Here is a 23384-nt window from a genome sequence, read left to right on the forward strand (position 1 = left end):
TTAATAATAGTAATAATAATAATTTAATAATAAGGGAAAAGGCCAGATTTTGCTTTGTCGAATATACTATCGAATCCCTCCCATATTGCACATATATCAACTGACACTGAAAAAATTGGATGGTGTCTTTGCACACCTGGACTAACTTAGTTAGAAAGGTATGCATTCTACATAATTATGAATAGCTTGTCTACCCACCCACTCAAAGGACTGGACTAGCAAATATCCCTTAAATCCCCCTGTAAACACTGATTGACCAGCCTTACTCAGCACAAAGGGGGATTATTGCCTCTGTATTTACAAAGCCCTTATAATTTCCCCTCCATCAGCACTTCTTCATGATTTTTCCCTAGTAAGATTATCTCCTACCACCTTCCTTTAAAGGGAAGAAATGCAGGGTTTCCTAAGGAAACAAACAAAGATTGTCATCTTTGTGCCATGAGAGTAATCCCCAGATCAGTACTCCACACCCTCACCTTTTATGTCCCTGCAAGAAACAGGCAGGTTGGTGGATTGTTGAAGACGGAGGAGTCAGTGACCATGCATCCTGTCACATATACACTGTGAAAGGGTTTGCTCTCCCTTCCTCCCTCCCTTCCTTGTGTTTCACAAAGATTTGTTGGCCCAAGATTTTAAAGTAATCTGGACCAAGATGCCCAGATGTAAAAGGCAGATATTGCAGAGTCTGCATCTCAGTGTGGCCTGATCAGATAGAAGGCTCTCCAAGGGGCTGAGCCTACACCCATTGCAGACAATGGCAAAGATCTGATTGATTACCATGGAGAACAGGCCCCTGCATAGAAGTGGTCAGAAATATTTTCAGTAGAAAATGCTGATTTGTCAAACCTGAAATATTTCACAAAAATATTTAGTCAACCCGCAGGCAGGGTTTGGATGGAAATCTGCATGGTTCTGAGCCAGGGCACCTAGTGGGCTGCTGGAGACCTCAGGGCTTTCAAGGATCCATGGCTTCCAGACTGCCACAGTGCAGTCAGTCCCAGGTCCTCTGCTCCCGGGCAGCTCCACCATGTGGTCTTTCTCCCGCAGGAGGCGGGAGCTGGGCAGAGTAGGGAGCTGTCTGGCCAGGGAATTTGGAAGCTCTGAGGTCCCCAGTGCTGGGGCAGTCTGCATGGCAGAGCTGCCAAGGATCCAGGAATCTCTTGGAGCCCCTGAGTGAAATTGACATGATTCTTGTCAGTTTCATGGCTTCTATTTAGAGATGAGCAGCAGTGAAACACTGACATCAATCATGTCAAGATCACTTAGCTGCTGGGGTTCTGGGATGCAAAAGTGTTTTGGAAACATCATGTTTCTTAAATGAAATCTTTGGAATCCCCAGTTCTGAGAAGTTTAGAAAAATCTGTTTTCTGCATGAATCCACCTGAAACAAAATTTCAAAATGACAAAAATTCCTGGGAACCGGAAATTCTGGATTTTAGTCTTCTCTGCCCCTGATGTACAGATTCAGCATGTAGTAAGCAATCCAGTGGGGGAACAGATAGGGGGAGATGATCTCTCTCCATTGAAAGGGATGAGGGGTAGTAGAATGTCTCCAGATTTATATTAGTGAGGTTTAAAAACACACACAATGTTTAGAAAGGATAAATCCTTGTGCTACCGGGCCTAGGATTTTTTGTATGATAGGGGTTAGAATTAGGAAGAAATTGCCCACTACGGTGTTTTTTGCCCCTATCTGGTTCTGACTGCAGTCAGAGACCGGATCTGATGAGATCTGGCAATTCACTGCCACCTTTTATCCATGGTCACAACTATAGATTCCTGTTGTTTCTTGTTTGTTTTTTAATGCTTTACAGTTTCTGGTGTCCTAGCATTTGTCAATTTATATTGACATACTATATATAATAGTATGAACTTTTTACAGTGCTAAAACATTTTCACAGGAAATTAAAATTCATTTCTCATGTGTACTCAGTGATCCTAGTCATGCACAGGCTGCTGACCGTAGCAGATTTCAAAATGCCAATCAAAACTACAGGCCCAAGAGCTCGTTTGCTGTCTCTCTCTTTCTACGCACGGCTCATGCGGTGCCTCATGGTCTCGGACACCATCCGATGGTCCAGGGACATCTACATCGAACACATCACCGGCCACCGACAGCACCAGGAGGTGTGAGCCGGTACGACATTGTGCATCCACTATGGGAAAGGGACTGAGAGGCTTTTTCCATTGGACCATATGAACTGCAACCATAAACCCACTGAACATTAAATCCCACCAAATGAGGGTAGATCCATCCCCATCATCGTATCCGCTCATTATACTCCACACCTGAACATAGCCATTATATGGACAACATACCCCCATAGCTCAATGTCTGTACTTTGACCGGTTAAACTTTTACCCCCAATGGGGGAGATTACAGATTATGTATTCCTTACGCCACCAGCTCCTAAACCGAATTTCGCACCCCTTGATAATCTGTTATCTTATTCCCTGATAACCAGAAACTTCTATGCTTGAGCTCTGTACCATTTTCTTTTTATTTCAACATTATCTTAATAAAATTATTTAACCTGTAGTCCTGGCAAGATTGATTGTTATTCAGTAATGGGTGATTTTACTCCGTTCTTATCACTCTGCTGGGGAAGGGACCCGGCTGCTTGGAGCAAGGGGGTAGGGAAAATATGTTTTGTTTTGTTTTCTTTGCGAAGTGTGGAATAGAGTCAGTCCTGCCTTACAGCCTCCAGCAGACGGAGCAACAATCTCCTTTCAGCAGAGGAGCCGGCTCCACCTTTAAGCTCAGCAGGTGCAGTGAGAGGCCGAAAATTCAGAACAGCGAAGTCACCGAGGGATGAAAACACAACAGGAGAAACTCTAGTGTGAAAACACCATTTAAAGTTGGCAATCCTATCCCTCCCCTTCCCCCCTCTGCTCCACCCCACCATCGCCAAGGCCTGCGTGAATTGCAAAGGGAGGAGTTTGGTTCCGAGCAAGGAATGAATTGCAGGCTCTGTTCCTTTCCCCCGGCCCCTTTTATAAATGAGGTGGTTGTACCGTGGGTGCGTGTATGGGAGAGAGAAAGCGTCCATGGGAGGAGCGTAGCATCTTGAAATCTCTCTGTCTCGGGCCGGGCAGGCCAGGCACGAAGATTCTCTAGGGCTGCGGCCCTACCCGAGAAATGCCAAGCAGGAGCCCCCTCTGCGGTGACTAGCGGGGGAAGGGCCCAGCCGGGAGGGTACGGGGATTGCAATGCTGTCCTCGTGTGTCCGGGCTCGCCTCTGCAGCGAGCTGCTGAGCGCTGGCGCAGCGAGCCCGCCCTCGGCTCCGCCGGAGCATTGACAATGAGACCCACGTCCCCCCCGCCGTGCGCGGCGCGCGGGAGCCAGGGCCCGTGACGGACGGACGGGCCAGCCACTCAGGGCCCAGCGCCCGGACCCTCGAGCCCTCCAACGGCACACCCCCGACACACCCCCGTGCGCGCGCGGCCAGCCAATCAGGCGGGGCGCTCGCGACACACGCGCACACTTAAGCCGGGTCAAGGCGCGGCGGCGGCGCCAGGTCTTATACGGCGCGTTGGGAGCGCAGCGCGCGGCACGGGCAGCGCCGGGGCACCGCAGCAGCGCGCCCGAGGACTCGCGTGGGCTCGCCGGGACCCCCCCGCGCGGCTCGGCGCCCTGGCCCGGGGCAGCGTCCCTTGCAGAGAGCGCGCGGGCGCAGCACCATGGAGTCGGGGAGCAAGGTGACCGTGGGCCCGGCGTGGGGGAGGCTCCCCGGGACCTTCCGGCGGGGGCGGCGTGTGCATGCGGGGCTTGGGGGAGGGGAGAGCGGCCTGCGGGGGGTCGCTGCTTCCCAGTCTTTCTGCCCCAAGCAGCCTCCTGCCTGGCCCCGGCGAGGCGGCGCGTCCCGGGCGAGCCCCGTGGCGGGGGCGTTCGGGGCAGGGTGGCTGGTCTGCGGCCCCCCCCCCCATCGCAGAGAGAAGGCGGCTCTCGCGGGTGCAGCAAGTCCGCTTGGCCGCCGGCCTGGGTGGGGGCTCCACGTCCTTCGGGCCGGACTCCTCTGGGGAGCGAGGCGGGGCTGAAAACCCTAGGAACCGCCTGCCCCTTATGGAGCATCCCCGGGGGCGCGAGTCCGGGCGGCTGTTTTCAACCTTCCCCCGCCTTGGCGCCCTGTGGGCTTGAGCCGCCACCTGCTTTGGGCTCCCTTAGCCAGTGCCCCGCTGGCAGCTGTTGCCCCACGGCTCCCTCCGGGGACGCCCCATCCTGCGTTGCCGGGCGGGGGCGGCGGAACCTGGGGGGCAGGGGTACTGCGTAGCGCATCCCAGTCCCAGCAGCGTGCGGAGTGGAAAATTTTCAGCCTCGAGCTGCGATCGTGTGTTTAAAATAACTAAACAAATTAAACCCCAAGACAAGTGACTGATGCGGGGGGGGGGAGGTCCCCTGCGGAGTCCCAGATGCAAGCTAATCAAGCCATCGCCGAGGTGTTCGGTAAAAGGGCAAGTTTGCAGGCTTAGGACTGGGGGGTTCCGCTCCACAGCCTTTGGGGCTGGACCGGGGGGGAGAGTTCGTTGAAACTTTGTGCTGAGGTTTGGTGGGAAGGATGCCCGCCCCTGTACCCGGTCTGTATTCAGCTGCTTAAAGTACCCCAGCCTTCCTGTGTGCGCTTTAGCCTTGCCTGGCCGACACTGGTGACCCCAAAGCTCCTAGTGGCACAGGAGGGAAGGGCCGTAGCCTTACGGGTCGGGACGGGGCTCGATGTCCCGCGTTCGCAGCAAAGTCCCCCCGTTTTCCCAGCGAGCCAAGGGCCGAGGGGATGCGGTGCTTCGGAAAGCTGGAGGGTTTCCCGTGTTGCCAATTCCTGGGATTTTTTTCTTGATACCTGACGGTTTTTTTCAAGCCCTACCGTCTGGAATCGAGGGTTTCAATAAGAATCTCCCCTTCCGTTTGACATATTTTCCGAGCACGGCTTGTTATGGAGAAAAGCGTGGGAATGAGGCCAGGTTCCCTCCAAAGGTTCAGAAACCAGAAGACAAATAAAAAACCCGAATCTCTTATTGGGGGAGCGTCCTGATTTTTAAGCGATGGGGCCCTGACTCGGGATTTTTGAACATGTGGGGTTGGCAGTCCTGCTCTCTCGGTCTACTTTGTCCCCTTACGTAATGGGTCGGACCATTATGACCGTCTAGTCTGGCCGAGAATTTCACCAGGTGGTGATTCCTGCATGGAACTTGTTTCTTGGATTCCTTGCATGGAACTGGAGCAGGGATGTAATCCCAGAGAGAGTAACCAAGGATACCCTCTTACAAATTATACAATCACAGTAAGGCCTTAAGGGGGAAAATAGTGTATGTATTTCTAATAATTCTTCCCTTGAGTTGGGCCTCGCATCAGGTTCAAATCCCCTATAATCTAATCCCCACACAGGCTTGACTTTCCCTCTTTTTGGTACATTTGCAGGACTGTGTTAAAAGGATTTTTTTTCTTGTTTTTATTTGCGTGGTGGAAGAGCCCCCTAGTAGTCCCTGCCCTGAAGAGCTTCTTTGTTCTGTGCTTGGACCATACCTAGGACCATCTAATGCTGGTCCGGACCTGGAGCTCTTAAACACTAAACGGATTAATTAACCCTTTAGCTTTTGTTTTTCTTCCCTCCTCCCTCAGGCTCCAATCCACAGCAGTCACCTTGTTTTACAGAGTACTGGTATGTGACGATTACATTGGTGCTCATGGTAAAGGAATAGGTTTTATAATGAAGAAAAGAGGGTGGGGGATCCAAAGCAAAAAACAGAAAAATCCCATCCCTGCCCAACTCCACACAACAGAAGGGTTCAGACTGAGACTCCAAAGTGGTCTTTTCTGATCTGATTTCCTATGGGTCTCAGATCATCCGAATGAGTAAATTGTTCCCCAGTTGCTCACATCTTCCCTGATTACCTTCCACTTCACAGGCTCATCTGTTGCCTTGCACTGGTATAACTGATTTGGGTGGTGGTACTCAGATTACAGCTGCTAAACCATGGCCATGGAACAAACGTTTGTAGTCTGGCTGTGCTGGGCTAGCTGCACTAGGCGAGTTTATAATGGTTGTATATTTAAAAACTGAGTATCCACGCAAACCCCTATGTAGCCTCTCTTTTGGTATAAACCTGGCTTACATCGATTTAGTTTAAAATGATTTCTTGCTAATTTAAACTAAATCACTGTGACTGGGTTAAATTGAATTAAGAGTGTCCACAGAGGGGGTTGAACCAGTTTAACCAAATTGATTTAAAATAAGGATGTTCCTTAAACTGGCAGCTCTTGTGTGAAGATAAATGTGTAGACTAGCACTTACAATCATATTAGGAAACTTGAGTCAATTGACAATCAATTAATTCAAGTTGCATACTTGACGGTCCCTAAAGCAGATTTTAGGCCCAAGGTGCAATGAAAGGGGATACCAGAGTTCAGGGCGGGGAATTCAGTCCAGCAGGCTCCTTCCCTCTCTGTTCAAGAGACCCGTCTCTTTTAAAATAATAACCGGTCTTGTGACCATGCAGGGAGGGCACAGGAGAAGCATGCTGTTCCGCCAGTCTGTGTTTTCTGGGTCAAGATGCTTACAAAGTTTATTTGTGCAACACTGTCTCCAGATTCCCTCCTGTCTCCCTAGCTTTGGAATGTGTTTTGGGATCAGCGCGTTACTGTATTTAGTTCGCTGCGCTCTTGTGCATTTTCAGGAGTGCTGATGGCTGGGTGGGGAGCTGGCTGGCAGCTCCCGGAGCGGAGCGTTCCTGTGCTCCCGGCTGTGGGTTTGGAACCGGAGCTCTGGGACGTGACAGCCAGGAGCACCTCACAGGCACAGCTCGCTCCGGAGGGGGAGGAGGCGAGCGGCTGGGACTGAGGGAATTTTGCCCGGTTGAACATAGAAATCCAACGCTGGGCCAGATTCTGATCTCGGGTACAGTGGTGTAAATCCGCAGTAGCTTGCATTTGGCTGTAGAAGCCCCAAAGGAGGACAAGGGGCCGGTTCACCATAAACCGAGAACTGGCTGGTTTCTGTCGGCTCTGTGCTTAAAGGGTATTTCCTAGTCTCTCTTTAGCGGGTCTTTTCAACCTCTCGATGCTGCCTTCATTTCTGGGGGGTCGGGGGGTGTCCCTTCAAGCTGTTCGAGTGGAGACCGTTTAATCATAAAGGTCCCGGGGCGAGCAGAGACCAGAGCGCTGGGCAAGCACCGGCTAAGCCTGGCACCCCGTGGGAGCCAGGCAGGGAGCCGGTTACCCGCGGCCTCCATCCAGCCGGGCCCGGCGCCTGTCTTAGGGGAGCCCGCGTTTCCCCGCTGCCCGGGCCGGGGCTGGCTCCGTGGCTCCCGGGTATTGAGCAGTACGCCGGGCTGGGCTGGGATTTCCCCGGGTTGGGCTCGCACAGTCCCGGGGCTGGCAGCGGCCGCTGCCCCGGCTCCGTTAGGGGTGGAGCTGCCGGCATGTCCCCGGCGCCAGGGGGCGGTGTCGCGCCAGCCCCTGCGAGGTAGGCCAAAGGGGAAAGCGAGCCCAACATCCCCGGGCGGGGCCCGCCGGAGCTCGCCGCCCATTGGCGGCCGGCGGCGAGCCCCTCTCAGCGGGCTGGGGGAGCCGAGCTTCGAGCCTGCGTCAGCAGCTGCCGGCGCGGGGGGCGGCGGCAGGGATCCAGGGGCACAGCTGGGGGAGAGCCGGGCAGTGCGGCGCTGGGGAGGTTCCCGTGGCTCCCCCCATCTGTAACTTACCGAGGCTTGTTGCAAGGCTCTAGGCACCGGGCGTTCATTCCTGCCAGGGTGCGCCCAGCCGGATCTCTCAATCTCCATTCTCTGTGTTAAGATCCAGCCATTGCTTTTTTTATGTGTAGTAGCTCCCATGCTTTCTGGGCGGAGATAGGGGAGGGAAATCCCTGGGTCACATCCCAAACATAATAACTTTGGCAATGAAACCTGCCTCAGATAGCATGATCTGCACAGGACCATGCAACCCTGACTCACAGGAACTTGCGGGACCACTTGGGAGGAAGGATTACTTACCTGAGTAGGGGTTGCAGCTCCAACTGTATTTCTAATGTACATCACAAGACCAAGTCTTATTAAACCACTGTTTTGATCTAATGAATATCTGACTGCACCCTCCACTGTACAGCTGCAATACAGCCCCTTCTGATGCCAAGGCACAGCCCACAGCTTTGCTTGCAAAATGCTGTAATCTCCTTCCCTCCAGCCCTGCTACCAGTAGCCTTCAGACAGAGCCCTGCTACTTTTGTAACATGTTACAGGATATGCTGCAACTGACTGGGTCATGTTATGTAGCAGATTGCATTACACTCTTTATCCTCCATCATTACAAAGGTGGAAAGTCCTGTAATTCCCTTCTAGGACTAAGAGTTCCTTATTTCCTGTTTCCTGTTCCTAATTGCAGACTGAGCCCTTTTAAATGAAGTTGAGAGGAATTAATAGGTGTAAGGATGGAGGGAAAAGACAAAGCAAATAAAAAACACAGTAGAAAGAGACAATCAGCTGTTTATCAACTCCTGTTTATCAACTAGACAAACTTAAGTCTTAACTCAGTGGTAGAAGATTTTGTTGGGTGTCTCTAAATTTTAGATAATGGATGATCCAGTTAGGATAAAATAAGAGTCCATTCAGACTCAACTAATTTTAGCCCTAACTGAACCTTTTGTGAGAGTCAAAAAGGCTACAAATAACACCTTTACAAGTATCATCTTTGTGAGTCTCTACACTTCCTGGTTCAGGCTAGTCCATGAAGTAGGAAGTGGCAAAATATCATGGGAGAGGCTGTGCTTATGGAATTTCATTCCCAATTTTCCAGACTCCAGATGGCTAGCCAAAGCTTATCCAAACTTATAACCTTTAGGGTGCCTGATCTGACCATTAAACCTTTTAAAGAGATAAATTTAACCCAAAATTTAGGTTTTGTAAAATTTATTGGTGGAGACTCAATAATAGGAAATGCTATAAGAATTTTCTGGGGACAAAAACAATAGAAGTTTAGGTAGAAACTTAATTTGGTTCTATTAAAAATTAGTCTCAATACCTGCAGAATTTAATAAAGCACAAAATCTTCTTCATATGAGTTTTGAACCATCCTTTAGAATTCTGTAACAAAGCTATCATTTTATATGATCTATATGATGGATTTAAAAAAAAAACCCTGTAGAAAAGTTAATTTTCTGTTCACTTCTACAAGACTTCCATAAGAGGCAACTAATAGAAATTTTTTAATTCTAATGGAAAGTTTAAAAAAAGCAAATATTCTTCTGCCTTGACTGCAACCTAAACTAATTCAAAATCCTGCATGAAAACCTGAGAATGGAATTGAATGGAAACTGCTTCTAAACAAAAGTGACACTGACTGGATAACTTTCACTGTACAAGAAGATAGAAATCCAAAAAGTAAAAACAACATACAACATAAATAGTGAAGAGTAAATTGATCTTTAAAATTTTCAGGTTTAACAATTGAAGGTGTTAATACATGCAGTATGTAAAATTATTTATTTAAGCTATGGGCCAATTAAAGTGGCTAGTGATTTTTGGATGCCCATCTTGAAATAACTTAAGGGGACCTGATTTTCAAAGTGCTGAGCACACACTTTCTATAAACTATGCCCCTTTATGGTGCTCTAAGATAGCTAGTCACTTTTGAAAATCTTGGCCATGGTGTAAGATGACTGTTAGATGTTCACCCACTGATAATTTAAACAGTCCTGCAAGAGGAAAGGCACATCTGGCTGAAGAGAAGGCAGATCAGTGTGATTCCAAATGTAATTGGAGAAAGCACATTGAAAGGTGAATTTATAGTAGTATGCATGGATCAAATTCCTTTTAAATGAGAACTAGTACAGCACCTGACTGTACCAGACATCCAAACCCCTCAAGGACCTGTGCTACAGTCTCCTTCTATAAAAGCTCACTGTACAATAATTAGTTCTATGCAAACAGTTCTTATTGACGTAATGCTTCATAGTACAATATTCTGAAGATCTGTTTATTGCATTTATTGTTGCCTCGTCATTCAAGGTGTGCAAATCATGATGACTAATTAGAAATATTCTTAGACTTTCAGGCTGGTGTGAACTGCTCTGCTCCAGCATGGGGCAGAAGGAAAGTCTTTTTCTGTTTGGTAGGAGCTGATTCCATGAGAGCAGGGGAGAGGAGTCTGCCTCTTGGACCTTTCTTTATTTGGAGGGGTGGGGGATGACTTGTGTGCTTTACATAAAGCTGCGACTACTGGCCTTTTAAAAAATTAAGAATCATTTTATAACAGTGGTGTTAGGGCATGTTCAAATGCAAGCTGCTTTTCATGTCCACAGTGATGACACACTGTTGCTTTCGTAGGGGGAAGCTGTCTTGTGTGGTCATGGTGCGGCAATGATTTATGCAAAATAGCCTTTGGACTGAAGGAGATCAGCTGTGCAGAAAGGAGTGCTGCCTGTTAGAGTATGGGACAGGGTCTTAACTACTGGGATCTGTTCCTGGTTTGTGTAACAGGATGGCTTGACCCTTTAAGGGCTAGAAGCCTGGGGCCAGCCAATCCTAGTTAGGAAGAAGACACACCTGTGCCAGGGATTAGGTGATTACCCTATAAGGAGCAGCAGGAAGCTGCGGAAAGGGGATGATGCAATCTTCAGAAAGAAAACTAGAGGAGGCTGTGGCTGGCAGTGAGCAGCTTCTGTGGGAGACCCTTGACCAGGGAAGGGTTTGAGCCTGGAAGCCAGAGACAGCGGACTCCACAGGCGTCAGAAGGAAAAGAGTCTGGTCTGGCCGTGGCATGCAAAAGCAGGAATGGCCCCAGGCAGGAAGGCTGGCATTGGAAGAGAAACTTTTAGGGGTTTTTTGTTAGATGATTTGATGATAAACCTGACAGAAGGAGGGGTATTTTTGATCACAAAGCCGCTGGGTGACTGAGGGGTTCAAGAGGGTGAACAGTGGGGCTGCTTTCGGGGCTGCCCTGAAGCCAGTGGGGCCCCTGGGAGGAGGCCATGCATTGACATCCTGCCACTTGCTTCCTGTGACCTTGAGCAAGTTAGCCTTCCTGTGCTGCAGATCCACTGTGTGCTGTGCTGATACTGATCCATGCCCCAGGTATTGAGGGGCTTCATTCAGTGCTGCTTTTGAGATCTGTGGCTGGAAAGTGCCAAGCTCTGCAGCACAAGTCTGGTCCAGCTCCATCCAGTTCCAGTTTGCTGGAAAAGATTCCCATTGGATTAACTGGGAGTTGGATGGAACCACTGATAAGGCGAGGGAGCGGCTCCACAGCTGTCCAGCCACCTCCAGACCTGTCTAAGGCATATAGGGCAACCCATGTTTTCTGCTTCTTCCAAACCTGCCACAGGTTGTAAAGACAGGGCCCTGATCCTGCCATACAGCTCAGGCTGGCAGGGACCACTACAATCCATTCACAGAGAGCAGCTTTCAGGAGTGAAGTCATAGGCTTCATGCGCACGGGACAAATAAGTGTGTCTAAGAGCTGCATTAAAACCCAGTTATGGCCAAAAAAGGCTGAAATGCTGTGGGGCTGGCCAGTGTGAATGGCTTATCTTTTGATTAGCCCAGTCTGGCTCCATCCACTGTAGGGCTTGGTCCTACTTACATTTAAGTCAGTGTCAAAACTCCCATTGGCTCCAGGCCTGCAGGCTCCGATCTGCGACAGCCAAACTGTATTTAATCTAGTTCAGCCACCACAGCATATAAATGGCTTTAGCTGTAAAATAGTTTTGCTCTGTGTGGAAGGAGCCAAGATCTCCTTCTGTGCTTGCTTCCTAGAATCAGGGGAAGGGAGGGGAGAGGTTTAGGAATGGTACTGAATCTCTGGGGGCCCAGGTAGGTTTGCCACCTACAAGATGCAGAAAACCCTGTCACAGGCCACCCCAAACAAAAAGGGTCCTATTGCCAACCCTACCAGAGAGCCTTCTTGGGGTCCATACCACTTCCTGGAGCCCTCAAGGGAATACCTATTGTCCCCTCCTCGGAGGAGCCACCGCCTCCCTCACCCCACTCTTTGTCCATTCTGCTTGCTGGTCCCTGGCACCAAGAGGAGCCACCCATGGTTTCTGCAGGTGAGGGCCTGGCCCATAGAGGGAAGGGACCGGGGTGCGAGCTGTGTTCCCAGCCATGATATGCATAGCCAGTAGTTTCATGATCACTACTGGCATCACCCAAAAAACCTGGCACATTACATCTTTTGACTGGCCATGAGCAAGGCAGTACAAAAACTAGCCAGGCCAGGTGGCAATGCTAGGTCCAGAGCCATCCTGCCACATGATATTTTCAGTGTGGGTGGGAGCACATGGTGGTTTGTGCCGTACCCAGCATAATGGGGCCAGATCATTACTGGGTGCAGTTGTATTAACCACAGTGAGCCCCACCTTGTGCCTCCTTTAAAGGGGAATGTATTACATAGTAGAAAGTAAATGCAGTCACGCGCACACAGCCATCTGTTCAATGCTCTCTTGTTAGCAGAGAGGCAGTGGGTAACAGCATGGGTGCTCAGCCTCTGCCTGCTGGTATTCTCGGGTTACGTTGGTACGGTGCCCTTAAAGAGACACACCATTTCGGTGCCTAGCACTAGCACCGGCTGTACATCAGAACATGCTGCAGGAGCATGGGGTGTCAGCAGGCGTGGTAGCTGGATGCCATGCCTGGCACTCAGGAGTGCGAGGTGAGAAGGGGAAGCATGTATTGCTGGGGAAGGGGATTTCTTTCCTCTCTGAACCTGTACGGACAGGATGTGGCCCCTTTCTACATAAGCTCAGCAACACAGGGAAAGAAGTGCCTGTGAGAAAAAGGAACAGTGATCAGTTAAAGGAATCATTATAAACCTGTCTGAAAACCTCAGCTTCTGCCTGAATCCCATGCGATATGTGCCCTGTGCATCATGAATGGTGTGTGCATGTGCTCACATGCTCCACCCCTTCCTTGTCAGTCTCAGGCCACCAGCTGCCTGCAGCCCTTCACCAAACTCAAGTGAGACCTTTGTCCAGAGCCCCCAAAGGTTGACTTCCTATGTAGGCTCAGTGTCCTCTTCATCCCCATCCTCCCAGCCCTTTGGGTGTATGTCCTTGTCCCTCTGTGTTTGGGGAGATGGGCTTGGGCTGCAGATGATGGCTCCCAGCCCTGGTCAGCTGGGCTTGAGAGAACTAGCTGTACCCAGAGCTACTCACTTCTCACTGTGCCCAGTATCTCTGGTCTTTGTGGTGTCAAAAGGCACTAGGACCTGCTCCTCTTAAGGCCTGGCATCTCTGAACTGGAAGGGATACAGTAACCATTACCGATACTTCCACAGGGTAAAATTCACCCCTGTGCAGATTGTGCACCACTGGGGATGTCTATCTTATGGACTTTTGTGCCTTAGAACTTGTACTGATCCTCTTGATACCAGCTTCTGCTCCTTGATTTTTGCAAGCCAGAAGGCACTGAATCTGGTATGAGTTAGAGCAGCTTAGGGGCTGCTCTAATTTATGCCAGCAGCATATGGACCTTGTATCAGCTGTAGACTGGGGTAGCAGGGTGGAACTCAGGCCTGTCCTTCCCCACTGAATTACTCTTTGATGTGCCCCTTGTGCCAGGCTGGGGGCAGAGTGATTGGCACAGAACCCAGCTCTGATATCTTTACACTAGCTGATACCCCTGCTCCCAGGGGAATTCTCGGCTGGCCACTCACACCCAGAGCCTGGCTTCTTTTATGCAGATGGAGAAACTGGCCCTGTTTCAAAAAGTGGTGCTTGGAGCTCTGCAACAATCATGCAGTGTTTCCTTTCTTAGCCCAAAGCCCCTTTGAAATCCAAGAGAAGCTGCCCTGGCAGAGGAGGGCCTGAGTCTTAAAATAGAACAAATCCCCCTCTCCCCATCTGTTGCATCACAACTGAGTGCACCCTACAGATGCAGGGCCAGATGTGCTGGTATGCTCCAGCTGCTCTGTCACTTGAGCAGTGCAAAGCTACCAGTGACTGGCCTTGAACATACTTTTCACCATTCATGCCCTTTGTTTGTCTTTTGCATTTTACTCAGCCTAGTCAGTTTCTCTTTACATAGGCTCACAGATGGCACAGCTAGAAGGGACTGTTAGGATAGCCTAGTTGGACCTCCTGCGTAATACAGGCCAGAGGACTTCATGCAGCAATTGGATGACCACTTGTGACTGAACTAGAGCAGATCTGTTGCCGTTCATTTTTGCACCCAGGTTCTCATTGGGCTGCAAACACAGCAGAGGACTATTCCAGTGGAAACATTGCTGCTGTTTGCATTTCATAAAACCAGTACAACCCCCTGCTCTGAAATCAACACAAGTGCCCATATGATTAGACAAGGGAGGACTGGGAGACTTCCATTTTACCTGCTTTGGGAAGGTTCTGGGAAAGCTTTAAATGCTGAGCTGCCTCTCATGTTCCATCATTCCTGTTTGCTGGTGGATGCAGATCTCATGACTTAATTGAGGCATCTCCTTAACTGTTGCTGGGTAACTTGAGATGGTAACCTCATTGGCTATCCAGGCTCATACTTGCTACCCAATGAAATCAGCCACTGGTAATTAAAGTCAGGCAATTAAAAAGTGGGTTCAGCAGCCCTCTCTGAACAGAGGGCGGGGAAATGAAGGGGACCAGGCCATGGAAGGAGGCTCTGCTTCCAACTGAGCTGTGAGGAGAGGTGCAGAGTCAGAGGGACAGAGACAAGACAGGTGGCTAAGCCAAGAGCTGCGCAGGAGAGGGCTCTTGAAGCTGGGCTGCAGAGGGGAAAGGATGAGGGACCTGAGCTGTGGCTTGTGAATCAGTCTATGGGCGGATTAATGAGGAAGGCAGTTTCAAGGAGGATTTTGACATGAGTAAGGGCCCAGAGGGGTCGTTCTAGGGCTGCAAGGGTGATGTAAGCAGGCAGAGGGCATAGGCTAGTGTCTGGGGAGCCAAGATTGGCAGATGCTGTAGAGCAGAGGAGGAGCAGGTGTCTTGGACACAGGCCTCAGTCATGGTCTGACCCCTGCAGGTCCTTCCTGAGCAAAGAAGTAATTGCAGTTAATTGTAAAAAGAAAAGGAGTACTTGTGGCACCTTAGACTAAATTGTGGCTCTCAGAATGAATCTCCCATGTGACCAGGCTCTGGGTCCTGGCTCTGTACAATACAGGGGTTGGGGTGGAGCTGGAGCTGGATCATCACTCTACTACGCCCCCGGCAAATGCACATGGCCTAGGTTAAAGGTTTGGGATCTCTAACAAGGGCACACTGAGATCTGGCAAACCTGCACGGCTGTTTCAGCAAACTCTGCCCTCCACCAAACCAACATCGCTTCAGAGAGCGGGTGTGAAGAAATCAAAGAAAGGGCTTTAATTTCACATGGCTATTCCAAAGCTCATCAGCCCAGCCTGTGAAAAGTGGATCCCAGTTTTCTGGGTACAGCCACCAGGCTGAGCTACTGGTGACTTTCCTGCCTGGATCAATGGGCCATTCATGGAGGTGTCCAATTACCAGCCTGCGCAGACACTCCCTACCCCCACCCTCCCACTTCCTCCAAACAAACTGCCAATTGTTGCTCTAACCCTAGGCAGGGGAGAGGTAGTGGGAGAGGACTTGCCAAGTAGCTGTAGGCATTGAGCGTTGCATAAATGCAGGGATTTTGCTGAGTAACTGAACTATACTGACAGATTGTTTGCCTCGGCTGAACCAGGCTGCAAGTGCAACCCTGCGTTTGCTTTCCTTTCAAACTTCAGCCCTGATGCCATGGCATTACCCCTTCTCAAGTGATGGGGCCTTCTGATGCATATCAGCTGGGAGGAGAGAGGACCTTGACTCTGGAGGATGGGTACTGCTCCCTGGAATGGATGTACTGTTTGTCCCAGCCCCAGTTCATGAACAGTAGGTTTCTGGTACTCAGCTCTGCAGAGATTTAAACTAGTGAACGCCAATACCTGATACTTATCTTACCTACACAAGCTTAAAGCCAGAGTAACTCCATGGAGGTCAATACAGTATCACTATTATTTATTTAGCATATGCATAGACTAGCCAGGCGATGGCATCTTCAGAGGCCTGATGCAGTTCTTCTAGGCTACCACTGAACCGAATTGTCAGGCATTCATCAACAATGTGCATCATGCAACAAAGGGCTGTCACGAAAACCCCGGCAATACTGCCTGCACGGGGACCTTGCCCTGCACGCCCAGGTTAGAGGGCAGGCCCATGCCTATGGCCCAGTGCCTGGAATCCCACAATTTCAGCATTTGCTTAAAAAAAAAAAAAAAAGTTCAACCTCTGGATTGAAAGAAAAGTTTGAAAACTTGACCTGAGTTTCCTTAGACTGTAAGGTCTTTGGGGCAGGGGCTGTCTCTTCTGTTAGTACAGCGCCTAGCACAGTGGGATTCTGGTCCACCACCAGGGCTTCTTGGTGCAACTGCAATTAATAAATGACTAACGCCTGCCTGAGTCTGCAGACAGCCTGAAACAGTAGCCCCAGCCATCTTAACTCTGAAGAAGGCACCACAGCCACAGTATGGTGATCGGGGCTCCCATCTGAGGTGTGCCAAGGGTCCTGGATTGTTTAGTTCAGGCCTGTATCCTTTTAAGTGAGAGGAGATTCAGGCTCCCCATCTTTCCCAGGAAACTGCTTTTATGCAGATGGAGATGGTAACCTCATTGATATGATACATACACACGTATATATTAACCCCTGAAAGATCTGGTCAGACACTTTGCTTTAGAAAATGGGTGGATTTAATCTATAATTGCATTGATGGAACAAGTAATGAAATGCTAACAAGGGATACCCTTTATGGGATACTAACACAGTGGGCCAAATCTGTCTTCATGTCAATCAGTGCAACTCCACTGCAAGTTGTGAGCTTGCATGGGTGGACTTTGGATTTTTTTATTCACTATCCATGCCCCAATCTGCAAGCTTCTCTACTAGGGGCTACTTTTCTGAGTAGGGAGAAAGCTGAGGGACGACTGCTCTGCTCTGTTCAGTCTCTTGCTCAGTAGTGGATACGCTGGAAGCCAGGAGAAGATGAGCCCTAAATCTCCTGGCTCGTTGCAGATGGGAAGGGGGCAGGGAAGGGTGTACAAGTCTTGTACGTGCACAGCCGCTGCCCAGTTGAGATCCAGAGTACTGGATCCTAAAATGGTTCAGGTCAGGAGCCAGGTGGGTGACCTGGACCGGGGGCTGCCCCCACAGTCCTACATTGGAGAGAGGAGCATTTCCCAACCTGACCGCATGTTTCTCTTGAAGCAGATGACAGCTCGCTTGATGCTGGCGGTGGGAGGAGCAGTGCTGGGCTCCCTGCAGTTTGGCTATAACACTGGAGTCATCAACGCCCCTCAGAAGGTAAGGGTGAAAGGCTTGGTGTAAGTACAAACATTCTCTGCTGTACTCATGCTGTCCCCTGTGTTTGTGCTTTGCGGCCTGTCCTCACACAGGCAGACATACACACAGCACACATCCATTGCACACCCCACAACATGAAACCTCTCAAACTGCAGCACACCACCACACATGGAAACAAACTGCCACGCACGTGTACACATGGAGAGTGACGCATCCATCATTGTAACACAACACTTGCATGCTGCAACACAATGTGAATACTTGCACACTCCAAAACAACTCCACACATGAAAGCACACACCTACACATACTACCCCTACTCCAAGCTCCGCTAAAATAGCACATCCTGTTAAACAGCTTACTGACTCTAATGAGATTTATTAAGCAGTTATTTGGCTGTTGCCAGGAGCATTAAAGTTTCCTCTTTGTTTACTATTTTGTTAAAGAATTCTGGGAAAGTTATTACATAAACTGACCTCTTCTCATGACTAATGAGAGAGGCCCCAGCAATGCAGATCAGACCAGCATCCGAGCCTTCCCAAATTAGTTCAGACTCGGGGCTTGGATTTGGGACCCTTTTCTAAGGGTATGTTTACATTGCAGTTAGACACCTGGAGCTGGTCCATGCCAGCTGACTTGGGTTCGTGGGCAGAGAGGACCCATGCCTGTGGATAGTGAGGGTTGGGGGGGCAGAGTGAGGGCAGCTGGTGTCAGCAGTGTTACTGAGCATGCTCAGTACAAACCAAACAGCAAATCTGCATGTGTTGTGCTGTCATTGTCGTCCCCCCCTCCCCCCCACACACATTTCCTCTGCTCATGGTGCTTGGGCTAAGGGGCTGTTCAATTTGACATTTGGATTCTGGGACCCTCCCACCTCCACTAGGGAAAGTGATGGAGGAGCCTGTAATGTAGATGGGATTCAGGAGTTCTTAGAGCCAGCTCAGAGCAGGTCTGGACAACACTGAGCATTGCCTAGATAGGTCCCACTGGTTGAGCTGCCTTGGTAGTGTGATGCCTTTGGGCTGGGATAAAGAATCTGTTTAAAAAAAAAAAACAAACCACCAAATAGTTGCTTTGAAGCAGGGTGAGTTTGACAGCCTTTGGTTCAGCCCTCAGGGAACCTGATCTCTCCAGCTGCACAGGTGCTGATGATGGGGATTACCTACACTTTATTGGTGTCTCTTACCCTTGTATGTGTTCCTTCTTGTCTGCTGCTTAGCAAACACCCCTGCCCTCCTGCGCTGCCCTTTTAGATCAGCTGTCTGCGTATTTGGTCAGCTGAGTCATACCAGATATGCATCCTCATGCTGAGACTATTAAAACAAGGATGGGAAGAGACTCCCTGTGAAAAGGGATCCTCTAAAGCAGGGGTAGTCAATAGGCAGACCCCAAGCCAAATCCAGAGATGCTTTTGAATGGACCCCAAAATCTTAATCTTATTTACTTATTGTTATTGAGGTGTGAAAAATGTTTCTCTGGAGTCTGGACCTTGACAAAAATCATACTACCCCTGCTCTAAAGCCAGATTCCATTAAATCTGCTGTCCTTGAGGGCTGGGGATGACATGTTGCCCAACCTTCCTTCCTAGCTAGCTAGCTTGCAGGGGCAGGGTATTGATACCAGTTTCAGAAATACTGAACTTTCACTCACACTCCTGATTTTTACTGATGTGAGTAAGGATGGAATCCGTCAGGAAGTATGGCACCAAGGTACCCCATTATCTCCTAGCAGAATACAACTAAATCCCAATAGCGTCCGCAGGGTTACTTGTATCCTACAGGTTTCAGAGTAACGGCCGTGTTAGTCTGTATTCGCAAAAAGAAAAGGAGTACTTGTGGCACCGTAGAGACTAACCAATTTATTTGAGCATGAGCTTTCGTGAGCTACAGCTCACTTCATCAGATGCATACTGTGGAAACTGCAGAAGACATTATATACACACAAACCATGAAAAAATGGGTGTTTATCACTACAAAAGGTTTTCTCTCCCCCCACCCTACTCTCCTGCTGGTAATAGAGACTGGGAATGGTTGAGTCATTATAAAAAGTAACTTATTTCCCCTTGTTTATTCCTCCCCCCCCCCCCCCCCCCCCGCACTGTTCCTCAGACATTCTTGTTAAACCCTGGATTTGTGCTGGAAATGGCCCACCTTGATTATCATACACATTGTAAGGAGAGTGATCACTTTAGATAAGCTATTACCAGCAGGAGAGTAGGGTGGGGGGAGAGAGAACCTTCTGTAGTGATAAACACCCATTTTTTCATGGTTTGTGTGTATAAAAACATCTCCTGTATTTTCCACAGTATGCATCCGATGAAGTGAGCTGTAGCTCACGAAAGCTTATGCTCAAATAAATTGGTTAGTCTCTAAGATGCCACAAGTACTCCTTTTTGTATCCTACAGTGCAGGACACTACAAGTGTTGGGGACTGGAGCCTGGGAGAAGATGCCTAGGAGACAGATGGGGAGACCGGGGAGAGTGCCCTGAAGTGGGGGGAGGGAAGTAATGCCAAAGAAACCAGGATGGGGTCCTGCTCTGAGTGGATCATCACCCAAGGGTGGGGTGGAGTTCTGACACCTTTGTGTGTTTGGTGTCCAGTGACAAAGCCCTATTGACAGTCAATAGGAGCTGAGAACTAATTTACTTAGGTGACTGTGAAAATCCTACCGATCACTTTCATTCTGGTATCTAATGTGCACACTGGAGATTCAAGAAACTTTTTAAAAAAAGCTCTGACATGTTTCTCCCACATGCCAGACTCAGCTGTTTTCAGGGCCCCAATGTCTCAATCTGAAACATCTGTGTCTGCCATGAAGGACAATCCACCCCCACCCTGATGATCACACCTGCTGCCCAAAGGCAGACAAAAGACAAGCCTTGAACTGACTGCTGCTGGTCAGCTTGAAAAGGACCAGGCATTCCAGGGCCATGGAGAGAATTAAAACATCAAAGCATCTGTGTACAATTCCAAATAATTAAAAATACAGAGGTAGAATTTGTGCTGTAGGAATATTAAGCCTATTGCAGGAGGGATCAGCAGGCCAGCTGCACAGTGGCATGATTTGAATTACAAACAAGGCCCTGTTACTCTGAAACAGCTCAGAGGTTAACAAAAAAGCTCCTTTTAGAAACTTTCTAATACTTGTAAACAGTATTGAAATTTGTAATGACTTAATCCATTTTCACCTCAAATTAATATGGATCATCTAGCTAATTAGGAGACTGCAAGAATGTTTTTTATTGCAACATGCAAAGTACAGTTGAGCTAGGAAACTCATTTTGGGGGGAGTTTAACCCCTTTCACACCAAGGTCTAGGCTATAGTCTTGCAAGAGCAGAACTAGTGTTTTGAACAATTCTCTGAAGAGGCAAAAGCACTGGCTATGTGCTAAATTACTATTCCATGTTGCAGCTAAACATACAGAGTGTGACTCTACACGAGGGATTTAATCCTGTGAGATGCTGAAGAGCTGGCTATTCCCAGTGAAGTCAGTGGCTCAGTGTTCACTGACAGTCTGTGTGATGCATGTCTTGCTACTGAGTCTCCTTTCTCTTGCCTCTGTAAATCTGAACTAACTCAGCTGATGTCATCTTGGTGTCAAACCAGTGTGAAACCAAAACTGGGGCCCCTGGTAGAATTCCAGTCTGCCTTCTAGTTCTCTCCTGGCCTGGACACTTTGTTGGGGGAAAGGGGCTCATGAGACATTGCTCTGCAAAATGAGCTCTTGTTAAAGGGATTATGGGTCTGAAGCTTGGGAAATCCAGGCAGCCCTGCTGGGCTGGGCCTGCATTGGAGGAGCTGTGTGTTCTGCAACGTTTAGATGGACACAGTGCTTAATTTGTTCCAGGGCTGAGCCCTGGCATCTCTGAGCTTGACAGTTCATAGCCCCAGCACCTCTGCATTTGCTGTGTCAGTTATGAATGTAAAAAATATTGCTTGAGCCCAGCACCTCTTTCCTCAGGGCCAGTTGTTACAGGGACAGGCTGGCCCTGCCTTTCACTGGCATTTTCATTAGTCGTTTATGGCTAGTGTTCTGGGACCCACCAGAGACTAACTGATGGCAGCTTCTATGTTGGCTGCAGATCCATCCCAACTGAGAGCAGAGGAGCAGCCTCCCCTGTCCTGCAGAGCCACAGTAGAGGGAGGGCATGGCTGTGAAGGAGAGATCTAGAGCAGCCCGGCTGCAGAGTCCTACCTGAGATAAGAGTCCTCCCTATGTGCCTCACTAGGACTTTCGGGGTGCACCTCATGGTTCTCCATGCTGCAGCGAGCTGAGCTGCTCTGTGATGGAGAACTTTTGTTCTGCTGGGCACATGAGAGGAGTTGTGGGAAGGCTCTGGCAGACTCATTGCAAAGAGGGCAGAATACTAGCCTGAGTGGAAGTGGAACCTGGGCTCTAACCCAGCCCTGCAGTCCAGCCAACATGCCTGTGCTGAAAGGCTGTTGTGCATGGCCATGGCAGGGGTATAAGAGCTTGTGCTTACAGCTGAAGAGATCCTGTAACATTCCTACTAAGAAAGTAAGTTTTTGATGCTATCCCACCCTGCCCCCAGGAGGCCTTCACTCCTCCCAGCTGGAGGGCATTGGCAAAGGCACCTGCATCCAGACGGTTAGAAGCAATCATATCTGGTACTTTGCACAGGGGAAAGTGTGAGGTGGAAGCCTAGGATGGACTGTAGAAACCCAGAGTCTCAGCAGGGGTTTATTCCCCATAACCTCCAAGTCATTGCTTCGCAGGATAGAGTTCCCCATCATGTAAGTAGGGCCTGAATTCTTTGTTCCTAGATGTAGAAATTCACATTTAGCCACATCAAAACACATTTGGCTTGCACCCAGCTGATTCAGAGTGATCTAGATTGCTTAAGTGACCAGTCCTCTTCATTATTTATCACTCCTCTAATTTGTCATCTGCAAACTTTATTGGTGGTGGTTCTGTTTTCTTCCAGGTCATTGGTGAGCCAGGCAGCTCATGGGATTGTGCTTTGACCCTGCAAAGATTAAAGTAAAAGCACTTACACAAAATGGGATGTATTTGAGAAGTTAATTCCCAATAGGTTACCCATGACCTTGGGCAGGGCATACAGTGAGGTTATATTAGGAACATTCCCCATAGCCCATCCATGCTACTTTGCAGAGGGGGTGTGGGGTGCATCCCTGACAGGCCATGTGTACTAATCCCATGGAGGTGTGCACAAAGGGCCAAGGGAAGTCTGAGTAATACATTCCTTATGAAGAGGGTTTGGCTGTTTTTTATTTAAATGATGCATTTGGGGGGTTAAATTCTGCCCCATGGGGAAGGAGGGAAGCAGGACTTAACCAAACCCATGGATGTTAATTACCCTCCCTGGGTTTCTTTGTGTCCTGACCCTATAAAATCCTTTGTGGAGCCAGTGTCCCAGACACTCCCCGTTTAGCCAGCTTTGCACTGGCCCCACAAGCTGGGCTCAGGAGCTCAGTCATGTGGGCGCATCATGGAGCTGGAGACTTCACAGGCCTGCTTGAGTGCTGGGGTGTGGGGAGGCAGGATAGCTGGGGTCCAGTGCCTGGGAGATGGGGGCCAGGGCCCTTCGCCTGGCAAGTGGACTTGGGGCCTGTATTTTATACCTGAGAGGAGGAGCTGGGATGGGAGTGAGGGTTAATCTCCTGTTGCTAGGAGAGCAGGGAGCACTGGGGAGGGGGAGAGGAGAGGTCAGGGCTGTGTCAGGGAGAGGGGGGATGTGGAGCAGCAGCAGTTTGCTGTGGGGCCTCCCAGCTGCTTGGGCTCTCAGTAGCTATTTCCCTGTGAGTGGCCTGGCCCTGGCTGTTCCCTGGCGCCAGCGCACAGGGGCCCAGGTGCAACTGGGCTCACTCTTCTTCCCTAGGCATGGGATGGGGGTCTCTACTGCCCCCCCCTTTGGTGGGCACAGATGGGGGCTGTTCTGTGCCATGCCATTCCATTGCACTTGGCACTCCAGGGATGAGATGGGGGGGCATGAACTTTGTCAGCTTTTCTTCCACTTGGCCGGCCTTGATGCCGTTCACAGTGTGTGTTTGCAGGGGGAGGAGTACCAGTAAACCACTGCACAGCGCTGGCCAGCCTGAGTCCCCGTCGGCAGCGAGGT

General features: G+C 49.6%; 1 protein-coding gene across 1 annotated transcript in view; it reads left to right on the forward strand.

Moving 5' to 3' along the window:
- Window positions 1-3586: 3586 nt before the first annotated feature.
- The window catches only part of SLC2A1 (solute carrier family 2 member 1), a 37319-nt gene continuing 17521 nt past the window's right edge, over window positions 3587-23384 (forward strand). Inside the window, exons 1-2 of the mRNA XM_074975085.1 lie at window positions 3587-3700; window positions 17189-17281. Of these exons, the coding sequence (XP_074831186.1) occupies window positions 3683-3700; window positions 17189-17281 (111 nt within the window). The 5' untranslated portion in view covers window positions 3587-3682. The remainder of the gene's footprint in view (window positions 3701-17188; window positions 17282-23384) is intronic.

This window comes from Natator depressus, chromosome 18 (assembly GCF_965152275.1).
Source record: "Natator depressus isolate rNatDep1 chromosome 18, rNatDep2.hap1, whole genome shotgun sequence".
Classification (NCBI taxonomy): domain Eukaryota; kingdom Metazoa; phylum Chordata; order Testudines; family Cheloniidae; genus Natator; species Natator depressus.